Below are 19,097 nucleotides of genomic sequence, written 5' to 3' on the forward strand. Positions count from 1 at the left end.
CTCGTCCGTCCGTCTGTCTCTGTCTTTCTTTCCTCCGTCTGTCCCTACTCGCTCTTTCCCTCTCTCCAGCGACACAATATTGCTGGAGTTTCAAAAGAGTGAGGATTGATGGTGGGACTCGTTTTAATGGCGACGGATGGCATGGAGGAGGAGGAGGAGGTGGTAGGGAGGTGTTGACGGGGCAAGGGACAGACGGAGGAAGGTAGTTAGATGTTGGCAAGGGAGGAGGAGACACAGGAAGGCAGGGAGAGGTTAGACGAGGAGGTGTGAGTGAAACCAAGGCAGAAAGAGATAGAGAGAGGCAGTGAGTGAAGCAGAAGGCGACAAAGAGGTAGAAAGAATCAGGAATAGCCAGGACGAAAACGAGAGTGAAAGATTGACATTAAGAAACAGACGGAAGCAGAAAGAGGCAGAGAGGCAAGGAGAAATCGTGAGAGGCCGGGAAAGGCAGAAAATGAGGTAAATACAGGTAGTGGTAGACAAAGGAAAGCAGATAGACGGAACGGGAAACAGGGAAGGAAGAAGAAGCAGTTGAATATACAGATGGGCGTAGCTAAATGCAGGTTTCTGATATCGAGGGTATGGAGCATCAGGGTGACAGGAAGGCGAAGTAATTAGGGAGAAGCCGTGATTATGGAAGCAAAGGAAGACATAATAGTAGGGAAAGGCAAGGGAGAAGATAGCCCGTGATATTGAAGGCATGGAAAGGTAGGTTCGTAGGTTAGCAAAGGGTAAGATAGGGAGCGGCAGGGAGGAACAGAGGTACAGACAGGGGTAGGGACAGAGCTTAGAGGAGGAGAGAAAAGAGGAAGAGGTAAAACTAACCATGCAGTGGAGTGGAAGGGGAAGGGATGGCAAGGCTTAGAATAGAAAAGCTGAACAGAGGCTGAAGGAAAGAGGGAGAAAAAGAGAGAAAATGAAGAGTTGAAAGAGACGGAGAGTCGAAACAGGGAAGACAACGAGAAGGGGAAAGAGTGAGAGACGGTTCATATAGCGACAGGGAAAGAAAGGGATATAAACGCAGGCAAGAGATCATTGTTTACGGGAGACAAGAGGAAAAACAGCGGAAAAACAGCGGACCAGAGGTAAAGAAAATGGGAGAGGGAGATTTATATAGCAAGAAGGGGGCGGGGAAGTTGACAGGGAAAGAAAGGGATAGAAACGCAGGGAAGAGATCATTGTTTACGGGAGACTAGTGGAAAAAAAGCGGACTAGAGGTGAAGAAAATGGGAGAGGGAGATTTAGATAGCAAGAAGGGGGCAGAAAAGAAAGGAGGAAACGCAGGAACCAGAGGCAAAGAAAATGGGAGAGGGAGATTTAGATAGCAAGAAGGGGGCGGGGAAGTGGACGTACAAAGAAGGGATCAGGGTTTAAAGAAGACTAGTAAATAACAGTTAAAACATGTGAAGGTGGATTCTGATATAGGCAGGTAAATAGCGGAGGACTTCAGTTAACCCCTTGACTACGGATTTCCTATACCAGAAGACATCACCAAGCTACAGGAATGGAACAAAAAGTGGCTGCTACAATTCAATGAAGAAAAATGTAAAGTCCTGCACCTTGGGAGGGATATCCAGCACGCCAATACCACAAGGGAAACACTCCACTATCCATCACAGAGGCAGAGAAAGACCTGGGAGTATATGTGACCAGGCTACCAGTGAAATACAAATCCATGTCAATCGCAGCGGACGGGTTAAGAGGAAAGGGTTTACAGACGACACGTGAATAAAAGATAAAACACGGGAAGGCGGGAAGGCGGTGCAGATATAGGTAGGGGAAGTGAGTAGGACTGCAGGGAAGGGGTTAGGAGTTACAGGAGACAAGTAAATAACAGGAAAAAAAAAACGGAGGGGAGACTGGTACGGATCACAGAAGACAAGGAAATAAAATATAAAAAGATAGGAACAGGGGTGCAGATAAAGGCAGGGGAATACCTTTGGACTGCAAGGACTAGAAGAAGTGAGAAGATGAAGTAGAAGGGGTGAAGTTAGTTACAGGGGAAGGCATAACATGTACAGGGGATGCGTCAAGAGCTTAGAGGTGATAAGAGGGATTGGTTTCAGTGCAAGGAGGAGAGAACAGGGAGGGATGGGAGAGACGTAGCATTGGGAAGGGGAGCGTAGGAGGGCAAGGGGAGGGTCAGAGTTTATAATAGACAGGCAGGGCAGACGGTCAGGGTTCAGGTGACGAAGCGGTGATCGATTTGGTTAAAGCCGACAGGTGGCGCTAGTTGGCGGGGTGGGGCGTGCGGCGAAGAGGCGAAGGAGGGCTGTACAGAGAGTGAGATGGAGAAGGGAGTTAGACTGAGACTGAGAGTTAGAGAGAGTAAGTGAAAGTCAGAGGGAGAATGAGAGGGAAAAAGAAAAAGATAGATATAAATTTAGTTTTAGGAGAGAGTCATACAGATTTTGTTCTCGGAAAGGACAGATAGATGTGAATTTTGTGTTAGGAAAGAGAGATAGAGATTTTGTTTTAGTAAAGAAATGAGATTGATATATACAAATTTTGTTTTTGGAAAGAGAGATTGATAGATATAGATTTTGCTTTAGGAGAGAGAGAGAGAGAGAGAGAGAGAGAGAGAGAGAGAGAGAGAGAGAGAGAGAGAGAGAGAGAGAGAGAGAGAGAGAGAGAGAGAGAGAGAGACATATTTTGTTTTAAGAAGGAGAGAGATAGGTAGATATAGATTTTATTTTAACGAAAGAAAGAACGGCAGAAGAAAGTTTTGTGTGTGAGAATGCATATCTAGAGAAAGTCAGACAGGCAGAGAGCAGACAAACAGACATACAGACTTACAGGGAGACAGTCAGAGAAAATACATACAGAAACAGAAGCGTGGATAAACTTACAGACACACACGCAAACAGGGACTGAGGAAAAAAAACAAGCAGAAATAGAGAAAAAAAGCAGAAACAGAGAAAAAACCCATCCAAAAACATTCAGCATACAAAAACAGAAACACACAGAAACAGGGCATACTGAAACACACAGAAGCAAAGATATACAGAAACACACAGAAGCAGAGGTATACAGAAACATACAGGTACATAGAGAAACATACAGACACATAAACAAACATGATAAACACAAGACTGAGACACACACAGAATCTGACTTAGCGGCGACCTTCTGGGAGACCGACGTGATTCGAAGCGAGCCTCCGTTGCGTAAGGTGGCGGCGACAGGTGAGAAGAAGACTAATGGCAGGTGGATCCGAGCCGCCCCGGGGAAGCGGACTCAGGTGTGAATAAGCAATTAGCGTCAGGTACATAGGTGGGGCTGAGGCCAAGTGGGCAATTTACGACGGGAGAAAGTGAGAGAGTGAGAGAGTGAGAGAGAGAGAGAGAGAGAGAGAGAGAGAGAGAGAGAGAGAGAGAGAGAGAGAGAGAGAGAGAGAGAGAGAGAGAGAGAGAGAGAGAGAGAGAGAGATGCAGTATATTGGCAACAGCAAGAGAAAGTTTTGTTTTAGCGTGTGTGTATGTAAGAGAGAGAGAGATCGAGAGAGAGAGAGAGAGAGAGAGAGAGAGAGAGAGAGAGAGAGAGAGAGAGAGAGAGCGAGAGCGAGGGGTAATGGGTCAACGCGAGGTGAACCTGGGTTGGTGTGGAATTAAAGTTGACCACCACACTCACCACCCACCATTGGCAGCCACGCCCTTGCCCCCCTACCCCCCTTCCCCCTTCCTCCACCCCTGCCCTTCCCCTCCCTCCTTCCCCTTTCTCTCAAATCTCTTCGTCCGCCATTTCATGTGTAAAAATGCCTTCAAATACACCCCCTTTTCATTTTTTTTTATTTGCCTCCCGACTCTATGGATATTTTCAGCTGGAGTTTGATTTTATGTTTTTTTTTTTTTTGCATTTCGTTCGTCATTTTTCTTTTCCTCATTGCCTCTAAAATTGCTGTGAAGAAAAGATGTTATGGTGATCTGATGTTAATGTTTATAAGTGTTTAATTAATATGATTCTTTTGTCAATTACTTCTATCTTGTTTTCAATATTTTTCTAGGTCATTTTAATACTATTCCTTCCTCTCACTAAAAAAAATGCCTGACTATTTTTCTCTATACTTTCTTTTATTTTTTCTCTCTATCATTTAAGATAAAAAACGTCTTAAAATACCCGTTTATTCTATTCTTTTTAGGTTATTCTTATAATATTCCTTCCTTTCAATAAAGAATACCTGATTATTTTTCTCTATACTCTCTTATTTTTTCTCATCTAAGATAAAAAAACCGGCTTAAAATACCCGTGTTTTCTATTCCATTTTTCTGCCCACGACCATTTCTACTCCATTAATCTTTCATACCTGTCTTTACCTTTATGGCCCCATGATTTATTTATATACACCTATTTACTTATTCATTCAATCCTTCCATTTTCTTTCCTTTAATATCTGGCGTCTGGGATCAGGTACTCTTCTCTCGTCCCTTTTCTTCTACCTTTTCACGTCATGGTATATATAAATACTTCTGTTCCTATGCTTTCTAGTCCTATTCTTTCGTTCTATTTTCCTTCTTTCGGTATCTGGTGTCAGCGATCAGGTACTCTTTTCTTGTTCCTTTTTATATACCTTTTCACCTAATGGCATATATAATTACTTGTATTCCTATGTTTTCTAGTCCTATTATTACGTTCTATTTTCTTTCTTTCCCTCGGTATCTGGTGTTAGCGATCCCGTATTCCTGTCTCGTGCTTCTTTTATTTAACTTCTTTTCACCTCAGGATATATTCATTTACTTATTTACTTCTATTCCTATTCATTCGTTTTATTTTCTTTATTTTCCCTCTGTCTGTTGCGTCATCGGTCCCGTATTCCTGTCCCGTTCCTGTCTCTCCTCCCTCCCCGTCAGTTCAAAGCGCGGGTCCTTTGTCATATTAGCGTTGTTCCGTCTTCCGCGCCGGGCTTCCTCCGCGCCTCACTGCCTCACCGTTTTCATCACCTCCAATGAAAGCCCGAAACCTTTCAACTCTGCTCCATTTTACACCTCCATGCCCTGTTGTGTGTGGGGATGGGTGGGGGGAGGGTGGAGGGAGGTGCGTGTGTGTGTGTGTGTGTGTGTGTGTGTGTGTGTGTGATTGGCTTGTCTGCGTGCCTGTGTCTGTGTGGCGATATATCTGTTCTCTGTATCTGTTTGTCTGCATGTGTGTGTTTCAATCTGTCTGTCAGTATTTTTTCGCCCATCATTTTTTTTTGCCTGGTTAGTTTATCCTTTATTTCTTTTTCTTTTATTCTTCTTATGCGCCGTAATATATGCGGAGGCTCGATGAGTATTTTAAACATCACATCCGAAACATATATATTTTTTTGTATCTTAAACTTTGCTTCTTATCACCGCCGGTAGGATCCTGGAAGATATTAGCATCAAGACTCCATCACTATATCTAAATTTACTCCCGAATCGCTATTGTATCCTGTTCCAAACCTTGCCTCTCCTATAATTAATTTCCTTTAGTACTTCACTCTTTTCAACGCAGCAATATACGTGAAGCGCCTATTTGTGGCTACATCAAATAATGCGTCGAGACTTACACGACAATGCACCTTTGGGTTTGTAAATTGTATATATGTATCTATGTTTAAATAAAAAAATAAAGAGAGAGAGAGAGAGAGAGAGAGAGAGAGAGAGAGAGAGAGAGAGAGAGAGAGAATAATAAAGTGAGGAAGAGGAAAATTGCGACATAATTGGTGCACCGAACGGGGTAAAGAAGAAGCCATAAAGAAGAAGAGGTGTGGGTTTGCCGAGGAGGAGGAGGAGGAGGAGGAGGAGGAGGAGGAGGAGGAGCAGGAGGAGGAGGAAAATGGAAAAGAGAGGGAAGAAAGGCTAATATTACCTTGATGTGTGTAGACGAAGAACAAGGAAAGAAGAAAAAATATAATAGTAGTAGTAGTAATAGTAGTAGTAGTAGTAGTAGTAGTAGTAATATAAGCAAAAGAAATAAAAAAAAATATATAGCTGCAGAGGAATAGCATAATAAAGGCGAGTAATAGCAGGAGATGAAAGAGAAGGAGGAGAAGAAATAGAAGCCCTAGGGATACGCAGGAAGAGCCGAGGGAGAAGTAAACACGAAAAGAAGAAATAGCATTGAAGTAGGAGACGAGAATATCAAAGCAGAACACAAACAAAGGAAAACGGTCGTGTAAAAAAGCCTTTGCTCATATCTGCAAAACCCTTCCTTTCACCTTCCTCCAGCGTACAGGTTGTGTTAGGAGGAAAGGTAAATAAGGAAAGAGGAGAGAGTGAAGATATAGGATGTTCTCTAATCCGTCCAATCCTTTCACTCTTATTCAGTATACAGGTAGACTGGAGAGAATGAGGAAAGACATGGATTAGAATATGAAAAAAAAGGACGTGGATTTTTTACTGAATTGATAAAGGAAAATAAGGAAAAAAAAAGCTATTAAATATCGCCCAATTACCGATGCTTGTAGGTTTGAGGAAATAGGTTACAGAATCTAATATAAAAAAATGACAATACGTGGATTTTTGTGTGTGTTTATGAAAGAAAATTGTAGTTATAAGAAAATAAAAAAAAACGATGGATTATGCCATATTGCCCATGTTTTAAGGTTTGGGGAAGGCAGTCACATAATCTAATATGAAAAAAAGACCAACACGTGAAGTTTTAAAAGGAAAATATAAAGTTACAAGGAAAGAAGAGAAAAATACATGCTAGATCACTCATCGTCTACGGGTTTAAGGAATGAAGTCACAGGAAAAAGGAGACAACGAGTGGAAAATGTATGAAAAATTAAATAAAAAAATGTAATGAAAAATGCCACCTGGGGAATTTTGAAAGAATAATATGAAGTTAAAAAAAAAAGCCAGATCAGTTCTCATCACCCATACGTATAGGTCTGAGGAAAAAAAGTTACAGGAAAAGGAGAAAGCGAGTGAAAAATGTATGAAAAATGAATAAAAAAAATGTAATGAAAAATGCCACCAGGGGAATTTTGAAAGGATAAGGTGAAGTTAAAAAAAAAAGCCAGATCACTTCTCATCACCCATACGTATAGGTCTGAGGAAAAAGGAGAAAGCAAGTGAAAAATATATGAAAAAAATATGAAAAATTGTAATGCAAAATGCCACCAGGGGAATTTTGAAAGGATAAGATGAAGTTAGAAAAAAATGCGAGATCATTCCTCATCACCCATGCGTGTATGTCTGAAGAAGTTTGAAAAGTCACAGAATCTTATGAAAAAGCTGACCCGTGGAGATTTGAGAGGAAAGATAAAGTTAAAAGAAATGAAAGAGAAACGTTGTAAAAATTCTTCAATCCTTTCTCTTTTTATCTCCTCTATTTCCTCTTCTCCAGTTTACCTTCATTTTTTCCACAATTACTTCATTTTCTTTTTTTCCCTCTTTGCTATCTGTTATCTTCCCTTTTTTTTCTTTTACTCTTTTATTCCATTTCTATTCCCTTCTCCAATATAATTTCCTCTCTTCCATTTCCTCTCCTACCTTTGTTTTACTCTTCCTTTGTCTCTCTTCCTACCTCTGAACCTTCCTTCCTCTACAATGTTTTTTTTTCCAATTCTGTTTTATTCCTCTCCCATCTCGTCCCGTATCACTTTCTCTTTTCTAGTTTTTATTCCACCTTTCTCTTTCATTCCCTATCTTTATCTCGCATTCTTCCTTCCTACCTACCTCCTGACTCCACTTTTCTATCCTCTCTTATTCATTTCCTACTCTTTTTTGGGTAAATTTCTTCTTTTTCCATCTCTTCTCCTACCATTCTCTCCCATGCTTTTATCTTAATCTCTCATTGCTATTACTTCCTAACCTCCCTTTCTCTACCATATCTTACTTATATCAGTCCATTCCTACCCTTATATTTTCCTTCTCACCTATTCATCCTTCGTATTGTAAAGTGAAGAAGTAAAGTTAAGGAGTAAATAAAAAAAAAGCAATTGGAAGAAATGTAAACACTATCACAGATGTTTTCCAGTTCCCTTTGTTGTAGTGTCCGCCAATCCCTTCCCGGCAGATGTTTTTATTGTTCTTTTCCACCTGGTTTTCTGCCCTCTCTGATTCCTGCTACGCGTCCTTGGTTACCATTCTGCAGTACGGAGAATTTCGTGTGGAAGGTCAATGCTTGTAGTCCTCGTTAGCGCCATCCTGCTCCGGCTAAAGGCTTTAATATGATATCTCCACCTTGGTCGTTGTCTGTCTTCTTCGGTTTCTGGCACACTTCGCGGAATACCAGACATCTGCCACACTCCCTGGGTTACCATTCTGCTCTACGCGGGAAAGTATAGAAAGGATACGCCGGTGGTTTTGACAGGCAAGACATCGAGAAAGGGGTCGGAAAATTTGTCAGGTGAGAGCCTTGTCTGTCTTCTACGATACCTGGTAAACTTCTAGGAATGACAGACGTCTACCACACATCCTGGGCTACCATTCTGCTGTACGCTGGAAAGGAAGGAAAGGATGCGTTATTAGTTTTGAAAGGAAAGACTCCGAGGAAAAAGAAGGGAAAGTTTGCTAGATTAGAACTCGTTATTCCCCCGTTCCCTCAGGGTGTAGAATTATCCATGCGTGCCACCGGGGGAAGGAATTATGTATCAGTGTTAATGTGTCATGGCTCCTGTGTCCCTGTGTCTCTTCCCGGCCTTAATGTTTTCCTAATCAGATGTTATTGCTTCGGTCACTCTCACTTTTTCTCTCGTTCTCTCTCTCACTCTCTCTCCTCTTTCTCTTTTTCTCTCTTCTCTCCTGTCTTCTTTCTTCTGTCATCGTTTCATACAATTTTCCTGTTCCTCTGTCTCCTGTTTTTCCTCTTTCATTTTTTCCCCCCTCCTCTACTTCCCTTTTATCTCCTTTTTCTCTCGTTCTCTCTCTCACTCTCTCTCCTCTTTCTCTTTTTCTCTCTTCTCTCCTGTCTTCTTTCTTCTGTCATCTGTTTCATACAATTTTCCTGTTCCTCTCCCTCCTGTTTTTCCTCTTTCATTTTTTCCCCCCTCCTCTACTTCCCTTTTATCTCCTTTTCCCTGCTGTTTTTCTCCTCCGTTTCTCTGTTTCCTGTTTTTGTATCTCTCTATTTTCTCTCGCATTAAGTATCCTTTTTCTATCTCTTCCTTTGTTTTGTTTTTCTCTTTACATTCCTTTTGTCTCCGCCTTTTCATTCCCTGCTGTTTTTTTCTAATCTCCTTTTTTTAAGTATTCACCCTCGCCTGTTGTTTCCGTCTCTCCTCCAGTTTTAGTTTTTCTTCCCCCGCATAAGAAATTTTAATGGACGCTTGGGAGGGAGGCGCGGAGGGAGACGAGCCTTTGTTTCTACCGCTCAGCCTTTTTTTGTTGTGCATATGTAAGGAGTGACGGAGGGAACTCAGGGAAGGTTCACCGAGTCTTCTCTGCTTGCTTTCACATACGTTTTGTTATTTTTCTGGGATTGAGTGATATTGCAAGGACGTGCTTTTGTCAGATTTCTTTAGCATTGAAAAGTATTAGAGGTAAGAGAAGGCGAAAGAGGAGAAAGGGGATTAAGAGAAAGAGGAAGAGGAAGAGGAGGAGTAAGAGGAGAGCTGTTGTGGGTTGGTGTCACTTGCATAATTGTGGCTGTCTTGCGCACCTGTTGAACCCTTGAAGACACTGATTACCAGGTGTGTGTGTGTGTGTGTGTGTGTGTGTGTGTGTGTGTGTGTGTGTGTGTGTGTGTGTGTTTCTGATTATCTCATTCAAACCATTTTTTCCATTTTTTTATATTTAATTTGCTAAACTTATCACCACTTCATATTCAATTACTTAGTTCTAAATAATGATGAACAGTGATGGAGACGATTACCATGATGATGATGATGATGGAAAGTATAAATTGTAGTCGTGATAATAACAACGTATGTGAAAAAAAAATACTAATGACGGTGAACTAATGCTTGAAAATGAGCTAATGTCCAAGATAAAACCTTAATTTAGACTCTCATCAAGTCTGCTTCTCTTTACGAGTGGCGGAAAACCATCCCTGAAGAGACGCTGGAGCTCTCTTGGTAATATTTTGCAGTTCATGATTATTTTCTTTCAGTCATATCTTAGCTGCATGTTTTTACTCGTCTCGATGTAATGAGGAAACGAGAGAGAGAGAGAGAGAGAGAGAGAGAGAGAGAGAGAGAGAGAGAGAGAGAGGGAGAGGGAGAGCGAGACGGAGAGGGGGCCTGGGGACACTCTCTGATATTCTCAAAGTAATTTCCTGCAAGTGTTTATTTTTAGGTCTGGCTTCAATGGTTTCTTTCTTGCGTTATCTGCCCCGCCGGAGACAGACGGACGTGACGGTGTGAATTAGTACCCTAAGCTACGCGCGCCACGCCCGGCCTCGTGAACTGAATGTTGATCGTATCGCCGAGTCACTTTTTCTCTCTTCTGAATGGGCGGTGATGGTGCTGGTCGGCGAGGGTCTTGAGTAACAGGGACGGAGGGAAGAGGGCGAAAGGAGAGTCACTTAGATATATATGTATATGTGTGCCCGCCCCTTGTCGAACCTAACCTTGGCCTACCCGCCAGCACCTCTACCCACAGAAAAACATTGATTTGTTGATAGGTATTCAAAGGATCAGTGTAGTAATGTTATGTTGGTAGGAGTAGGGTGTATAGTAGGAGTAGTAGTAGTATTATAAGTAGTAATAGTAGTAGTACAGTGATGATTGCATTGATGTGCCACCTTCGTACACCCACACTCATCGACCCACTCACTCACACCTAAACTCACCCCCCCCAATCCCCCACCCCACCCCCACTCCTCACTCTCCTACCCACACCCACCCACCAACACCTCCACCCACCTACGTACACCCACACTCATCGACCCACTCACTCACACCTACACTCACCCCCCCCAATCCACCCCCCCACTCACTCCTACCCACTCCCACCCATCCTCACACCGACACACAGTCCAATCCACCAGTTGCTTTGTATTCCGGAAATGTCTTCGTTTCCTCACACATCATAAACCTTTACGTCGTTTCTTCATCTTCTTACGTCGATGTCTTCACACTCCCGGAGAGAAAATACGAGTACGCGGCGGGGCGTCCGAGTGGCTGGAGAGGAACATGTAAAAGGGTTTCATAATAGGTGCTAGAAACCTGCATAACAAGCAGCGAATACCTCTTATGTGATTTTTATTTTTTCTATTTTTTTTACGTCTACGCCTATAGCGCCGGTAGGCTTGCTCGAGGGGCCCGTCATCGCTCAGACAAGTGTTTATAGTGGCGCCATCTTCTCTGTTGTTGTCTGATACCTCAAAAAGCACTAAATTATTTGAGAAACTGACCTTTTTTTTATCTCATACTTTTTAAACTTTTACAAATTTTACATTTTATACTTTTTAACACTACACTTTTTACAGATTCTTACACTTTTATACATTTTATACTCTCTACACTTTTTTTCCCCTCTGCACCTTTTTACAGTTTTTAATCTTTTCAATTTACACAAGAGAAAACAGTAAATGGCAAAGGAAAAAAAAAAGAAAACCCCCGGCAAACTACTGCTCACCGAAGGGAAAAGTGATACAGAACCAGTAGGATTATGCCTTAGAAGTCTAAAACTCTACCTCGCCTAACACTGGTCTCTCTCGCCCTTGCAGGAGGTGTCCGTGTTCGTGTTCGAGAAGAAGACAGCCGAGAAGCTCCACAAACCCCGTCGCCGCGAGGTAGTGACGGAGCTGCTGCGACACGGCATACGACAGCTGGAGCGGCACCGACACCCGAGACTCCTCCAGGTGAGATGGGGCTGCTGAGTGGCTGGTGACTGGATGGCGACTGTTGCTGGTGACTGTGACTGGTGATTTTGGTTCTCATAAGGATGTTGAAGGCTGGTGACTGAGGTTCATACAAAGAGTCTGGACGCTGGTAATTGAGGTTCGCATAAAAATATATCTGAAAGCTGGTGACTGGCTGTTGTCTGGTGCTCTAAGTAGTCCGAAGGATCGTCCGAAAGCTCTGAAGGTACGGTAGATTATATGGGCAAGATCTGAAGGTGTATGGTATTTGAACACTAAAGAAGGAATGAATAAACAGAGAAGATGGGAATAGTTGTGAGGTGAGGTTCTATGGATAAAGTATTAGGCTGTCCAACCTCTGAAGGTGAGGGAGAATAATACGAGCAAGATCTGAAGGTATATGCTATTGGAACACTAAAATAGGAATGAAGAAGAAGTAGAGAAGTTGGGAATGATGTTGAAGTGAGGTTCCATGGACATACCAGGGCAGTCGAAACTCTCAAGGTAAAGGAAGATTAATATGGGCGTAGGAGAGGCACTGAAGGAGGCAGGAAGGAGGTAGAAGAGGAAGTTTTGAAGAAGTTGCGAAAGAGGTGTGAAGGATACTAAGGTAAGCTTCCACGAACGAGATCTAATTAGTGTACTTGACGCTATTACATGAAGGAGACTCATAAGGGAGAGATCTAAGAGGCGAAGAAGAAGAGTGAAGGAGGCATGAAGGAGGAGCTTGTGAAGGACGCGTGGAGGAGCTGTGAAGGAGGCTGTTAGGGGTCTCTCTAGGGTCCTTCCCCGGTAACATCTTGAGGGGGTCTTCCTGCGAACCATTAGCCTCCTTAGTGGTATGGATGGAACAGTGTGAGTGGTATGGGTAGTCAGATTGGGTAGTGTGGAGAGCATTGGATAGCGTGAGAGAAGAATGGTGATAGCGGATAGGGTAAGCAGTACATATGGTGTGGCAGGGTGTATTGTGTGGTGTGATTGAATAGGTATGGTGAGTGTGAGTGTGTTGTTGTCTGGTGGGAGGATAGGGGTTGGATAGTGTTAGTAGGCAGAGAAGGAAGTGTGTGGTAATGGAGAGTACGTGTGTATTGTAAATGGTGGGATATTAGTATTAGTATTAGTAGTAGTAGTAGTATAAGTAGTAGTAGTAGTAGTAGTAGTAGAAGTAGTAGTAGTAGTTGTTGTTGTTGTTCTTGTAGTAATAGCAGTAATAATATTGACGGTGTAATGTGTATTATAAGACATTTCGCCGCCCAAGAACACATATTTGACAAGGCTTTCGTAGGGGTTGTGGGCATTTCCAAGAGTAGTTGTATGACCCTGGGGGTAGTTTGACCCTTCTTCTGTAACATGAACTTGAAGAGACACGCATTAGAACCCGACTGACCCCCTCTTTGACCTTTAGAAATAAGTGATGTGAGAAGCGAAAGTTTCTAACAATACCAACCTGTGGATTTTGCTGCCCCCACCCTCTCTCCCACACACACTGGCTGCGGATCGCGAGTTCAGAGCGTGATAAGACCATGGTGAATTAGACACAAGACCCTTACACCCCTCCCCTCACACTGTACTGTTCTGCTATTGATTTTTTGTTGTTGACCCAGTGGCATTGGCTTACTGGCCGGGGCTCGGTGTTAGTGGAGCATCGATCGAAAGAGGGGAGGCTCGGTAACTCCCTCAGGACACGGAGATGCTGAAAAAGACGGAAAATAGGCAAAAAGACGTTATCAGGTCAGTTAAGGAAGACGGGAAAGGACACAAAGACACGTTACCAGAGCTGTTGAAAAGACGGAAAATAGACAAAAAGACGTTATCAGGTCAGTTAAGGAAGACGGGAAAGGACACAAAGACACGTTACCAGAGCTGTTGAAAAGACGGAAAATAGACAAAAAGACGTTATCAGGTCAGTTAAGGAAGACGGGAAAGGACACAAAGACACGTTACCAGAGCTGTTGAAAAGACGGAAAATAGACAAAAAGACGATATTAGGTCAGTTGAGGAAGACGGAAAAGGAAACAAAGACACGTTACCAGAGCTGTTGAAAAGACGGAAAATGACGCAAAAAAACACGTTATCAGAATTATTGAAGAAGACGGGAAAGGACATAAAAACACATCATCAGGACTGTTGAAGTAGGCGAAAAAAGACCAAAAAAAAAAAAACGTTATCGGAAAGTAACACAAAAAGACACGTTATCAGAGTTATTGAAGAAGACGTGAAAGGACCTAACAAACGCATCATCAGGACTGTTGAAGATGACGGAAACGACATACAAAAACACGTTATCAGGTTTTCATTAACTGCGAAATTGACTTATTAGCAATGATTACCTTTTAGAATTAGCAGAACATCGATTAGTAGAGGGGGAGACGTTGCTTCCCTCATAACGTCGAGCTGCTGCTGCTAAGGGCGAAGAAGGACACACAAGGTCACGTCTTCGGTTTTTCAAGGGTTGTGAGCAGGGGTTTTAGGGCTCTTTCACAGTCACTTTGTTTGTTTTAATCGTTACCAATGGCCGCGATCGACGCTATAGATTTCCACGTGAAACTGGCCTATGGGGTAGTGGCGGCTGCAGAGGAAGCGAGAGGTGTTGAGAGTGTGTGGTAAGGTGCGGGGCTAGGCTAACCCCGCAGCCGCCACTACCCCAAAGGCTTGTTTTAAGTGGAAATACTATAGCAGCGATCGCCACCATTGGTAACGATCAAAACAAACAAAATGACTGTGAAAGCGGCCCTTAGAGTCGGATGTAAATAATTTCGACTCTGACTCCGACTTCAGGAAATTTTTTGGTCGCGACTCCAACTCCGACTCCACTCCACCCCTTGCCTTCTTCCCTTCTGCAGTACTGTGGTAGGTGAATCAATCCCAGCCACACAACACCACATACTCGTACCACACCCAGCCCAGAAAGGAGTCGGAGATATTTTTACCGACTCTGACTCCACCCAAAAGTAAGCGATTCCGGTAACTCCGACGCCGACTCCACACCCATGTTAGTAAGACGAGTTCAAATGGCCATCTCCCCACACTCTCTGGCTACACTGAAGGTCTTTGTGGATGATGAAGCATGTGCCCTGAACTAACTCTTATTTTCTACTAAACAAAGAGAAACGTCTGTAGTTCGACAAGAAAAGCGTTTCAGAGTTTCTTAGCGTGCAAAAAACTTGTTGTCAGAAGTCCATGTTGTTGCACGTTCTGTCTGGTTTCAAGTTCTTTAGCTACTGAATTATTGCCTCGAACTAGTGATTTCTTCTGCCTTTCAAGCAACACAGCCCTTCACTCTACAAAACGCCCATATCTCTTAGTATCTTCTACCTCTCCAGCAGCGTTGCCAAATTGTCGTACACACCGTATTGCATATTCTTAGCTTCTGACTGATATCTATAGCAAAAACAAACAAACATCAATAAATAACAGTTTTAACGCTAACTTTAATATTCTTTCGTTATTTGTGTAGGTACGAGAGTTTGAGGCTCAAAAATTATATATACAATGTGGTTAATACGATAATCTGACAACGCTGCTCTCCACCCCTTCAGGCAAAACCCTTCGCCCTTTCCACCGTTTACTTTTCTAACCACTAAGGGCAGCATCTCACGCTCACTACCTCTTCTGTTTACAACCCCCGCCCTTTTTCATCTCTCTCTCGCATTCTCTATCTTTTTATCTCTCTCTATCTTTTCCTCTCTTTTCCATCCCTGCCTGAAGCTTGACGTAGAAGGGAGGCCGCCAGATCGCATTACAATACATCCCGTCATATTTTCTTGCTCACTAGACTAATTAATGCTGCTAATGACTCGTTATTGTTCCCATGAAAATATCTGCGCCGCCCTCCTTTCATTCCTCCCTCTGCTGGCTCGGCTTACGGTCAACAACTCCCAGCCCCTTCTTTAGCATTCATCCTTAGCACCTGCTCCTCAAAGTTAGGTAATCTTTTTTAGGTTTCCTGCGTACTATGACCTTTCCTACGCGTTCACTTTCCCACGTAGTTTCCTAGCCTCTTTATAACTCCTTGCACAATACGGCCCTCACCTCACACACCCTTTATTCTTCTCTAAATTTTAATCGTAAGGTCTCCGTCACGCTTTTTATCTTCGCTAACCGTCCCTAGGCATTCACTCTTCCATATAGCTCCCTAACCTACCTCTGACTGCATAATACTTCCCTCAACTCTCACCTACATTATTATAGTAGTCCAACCTCGATAGCACCCCTTTCACGAACTCATCTCTTCCCAAGCTCATTCATGCACCTCAACTAACATTTCTTTCCCCTTGCTCTTACAAATGTCGGAGCTCAAACATAAGCATCAGAGAAGGGTATTTTCATGGGTAGTTTTATGACCTGGTAGTAAGTAGTTTAACAATACCTCTCTCTCTTTTTTTTACTTTTTACAGAAAAGGAGACAGTTCGAGGGCGGGGAAAAAAATAAAACAATAATGAAAAAAAAACCCGCTACTTGCCGCTCCCGAATGTGAAAGAACACACATAAAAACCCAATTAATCTCCTTGTTGACCTTTGAAAATAGTTGAGGCGAGAGATGGAAGTGTCTGAGAATTCCAGCCTGGGAGTGAGATGACTGAGTTTTCTTGGACAGTGATACGCACCGCACCTCAACTCCCTCACCGTATGTACCTCTACTAACACTTCTCCCTCATTCTCTGCAGGTGGTGGCGGGCCCCGAGGACACTCCCGAAACCCTCTCCTTCTACTCCGAGCCCATCATGGCCTCCCTCAGCAACATCATCACACCGCCCGACGAGAAGGAGAAGGAGAAGGGCACCAGCCTCTCCAAGGACTACAAGTTTCTCGAGGTGGAGATCAAGTACGGCATCCTTCAGGTGAGTGTCCTACGAGAGTCCTTCATCCTTGGCGCATTGTTTTTAAGTGTGTTAGGATATTGATGTGTTTCCATGTTGTTTTTGTCATTATTATTATTATTATTATTATTATTATTATTATTATTATTATTATTATTATTATTATTATTATTATTATTATTATTATTATTATTATTATTTATTGATTCATTATACTGCAAGCGTGTTAAGAAGGTGAGTTTCCACGTTTTTGCCATCATCATCATCATCATCATCATCATCATCATCATCATCATTGACACTCTTATTATTTATTGATTCGTTATTCTTCAAGTGAGTTAAAATATTCATGAGTTTTCACCTTTTTTGCCAAAGTCACTGTCATCACCATCATCATCACCATCATTATCTCTCCTTTTTTTCTTCTTTTTCTGTTCCTGTCAATCCTTGTTCATATTTATCTATTACTTTTTTTTATTTTCTATTTTTTCCTTTATTTTTCTAGTGTGTTAGAATGTAGATGATTTCCTCTTCCTGGCAGCATCATTATCGTCATCTTCCTCATTATCTATTATTTTTTTTACCGTTTCCTGTTCTTACAATAATTCCGAGTTTCTTATTGCTTGTATCTTTTGTTAATTATCTGTATTTCTGTATTTAGTGTGTTAATGTGGGGATGATTTTCTCTTTTTGGCGTCATTATTATTTTCATCATCATCATCATCATCATCATCATCATCATCATTTCCTCGTGCGCTTATTTATCGCTGCTGTGTCTATTCTTACTCTCATTAGTGTTTTCTTTTCCTTGGTATTCGCTTCCGTCCTCATTATGTTAATTGTGGTAATTACTTTCTCATCATCATTCTTTTTTTTTCCCTCCTCCTCCTTCGTGTTTATTTTCTCTCCTCATTAATGCTGAAAATCTTGTTCGAGGGAGATTAACAATATCGGATGCGGAGGGCGAGGAGGAGGAGGAGGAGGAAGCTAAGGAGGAGGAGGAGGAGGAGGAGGAGGAGGCTAAGGAGGATAAAAGGGGGTAAGAGGATGAATATATAAATAAGAATAAGATTAAGAAAAGGAGAGAGGAAAGTAAAGAAGCTTGTGACGATGTAGGAAAAAAAACGATGAATGTTGAAGAGATTTTTAAGATCACGATGGTATTGATGACTATGAGAGGAGGAGGAGGAGGAGGAGGAGGAGGATTGTGCTGGTAATGATGATGTAGGAGGAGAGGAATCAAGATACTTTTCACGAGGATGAAGATGATGATAATGAGGAGGAGGGGGAGAAGAAGGAGGAGGAAGAGGCGAAAGGGGAGGTGGAGGAAGAAAAGAATAAGGAAGAGAAGGAGGAGGAGAAGGAAGAGAGGGAGGGAGATAGTAAGAATTATTTAACTATTCGTGTGTGTGTGTGTGTGTGTGTGTGTGTGTGTGTGTGTGTGTGTGTGTGTGTGTATTGGTTTTGCATTAATTTATTTCCTACACTATCTGTTGACGTATTGATTGAGACAGAATATTCAGGAAGTTTATTCAATTTGTCAATCTTCTTTCCACCTCAATATTCTTACTCAATTTGTTTGTGTAGTAATTATTTCGCTTATATTATTTTCTATCTTATAATTTTGTGTTCGCTGTGGTCATAATTTTTCAGTATATTTCTTGTTTTCTTATGATTTTCTTTTTTTTTTTATATTCTAAGAGAGAGAGAGAGAGAGAGAGAGAGAGAGAGAGAGAGAGAGAGAGAGAGAGAGAGAGAGAGAGACTGTTTAAGCTCACCTGTTGAAAGAGAATGTGTTTGGACCCACCTGTTGAGAGAGAGAGAGAGAGAGAGAGAGAGAGAGAGAGAGAGAGAGAGAGAGAGAGAGAGAGAGAGAGAGAGAGAGAGAGAGAGAGAGAGAGAGAGAGAGAGATACCCTTGACGAGTTGTTTCATTACAGTGGAGTAAAAATATTGTATTCATGGAGTTTCGTTTTTCTTTCATTTGTGTGTCTCCTCATTGCGTCTCGTTCTTTCACGTTCCTCCCACGTCGAGGTAATCACAGCAATCACTCGTTCGCTCTTTCTTGGTGATTTGTGTTTCATCTTTTTTTTTTCTTGTGTCTTTTTGCTTTTGTTCTTTTTGTTCTTTTTTTTCATGATTTTTTTCTTATTTTTGTTTATCTGTTTTATCTGCTTTTTCTTCTTTTCTGCTTTGCTTTTCCTTGGTGTTTTGTTTTCTTTCATTTCTTTTAATTTTCTTCCTCTTCTTATTCTTGTTGCTGTTGCTGTTTTGTTTTTTTCTTGATCTTGTTCTTGTTCTCTTGTTCATGTTCGTCTTAGTCCCACTCTTATTGATATTATTATTATTATTATTATTATTATTATTATTATTATTATTATTATTATTATTATTTTTGTTATTTTCGTCCTTCATATTTCTCTTTTAGCAGTATTAGTAGTGGTGAGAGGTGGTGGTGGTGGTGGTGGTAGTGATTGTGGTGGTGATGGTTGTGGTGGTGTTGATGGTGGTGGAGTTGTTGGTGGTGGTGGTTGTGGTGGTGGTGGTGGTGGTTGTGAACACTC

At 42.0% G+C, this 19,097-nt stretch overlaps 1 protein-coding gene across 1 annotated transcript in view; it reads left to right on the forward strand.

Annotated features, from left to right (window-relative positions):
• Positions 1-5,533: 5,533 nt before the first annotated feature.
• LOC126986543 (SCY1-like protein 2) overlaps positions 5,534-19,097 on the forward strand; it is a 306,279-nt gene continuing 292,715 nt past the window's right edge. The window contains exons 1-3 of the mRNA XM_050842810.1: positions 5,534-5,545; positions 11,578-11,712; positions 16,381-16,554. Coding sequence (XP_050698767.1) covers positions 5,534-5,545; positions 11,578-11,712; positions 16,381-16,554 — 321 coding nt within the window. The remainder of the gene's footprint in view (positions 5,546-11,577; positions 11,713-16,380; positions 16,555-19,097) is intronic.

This window comes from Eriocheir sinensis, chromosome 62 (assembly GCF_024679095.1).
Source record: "Eriocheir sinensis breed Jianghai 21 chromosome 62, ASM2467909v1, whole genome shotgun sequence".
Classification (NCBI taxonomy): Eukaryota; Metazoa; Arthropoda; class Malacostraca; order Decapoda; family Varunidae; genus Eriocheir; species Eriocheir sinensis.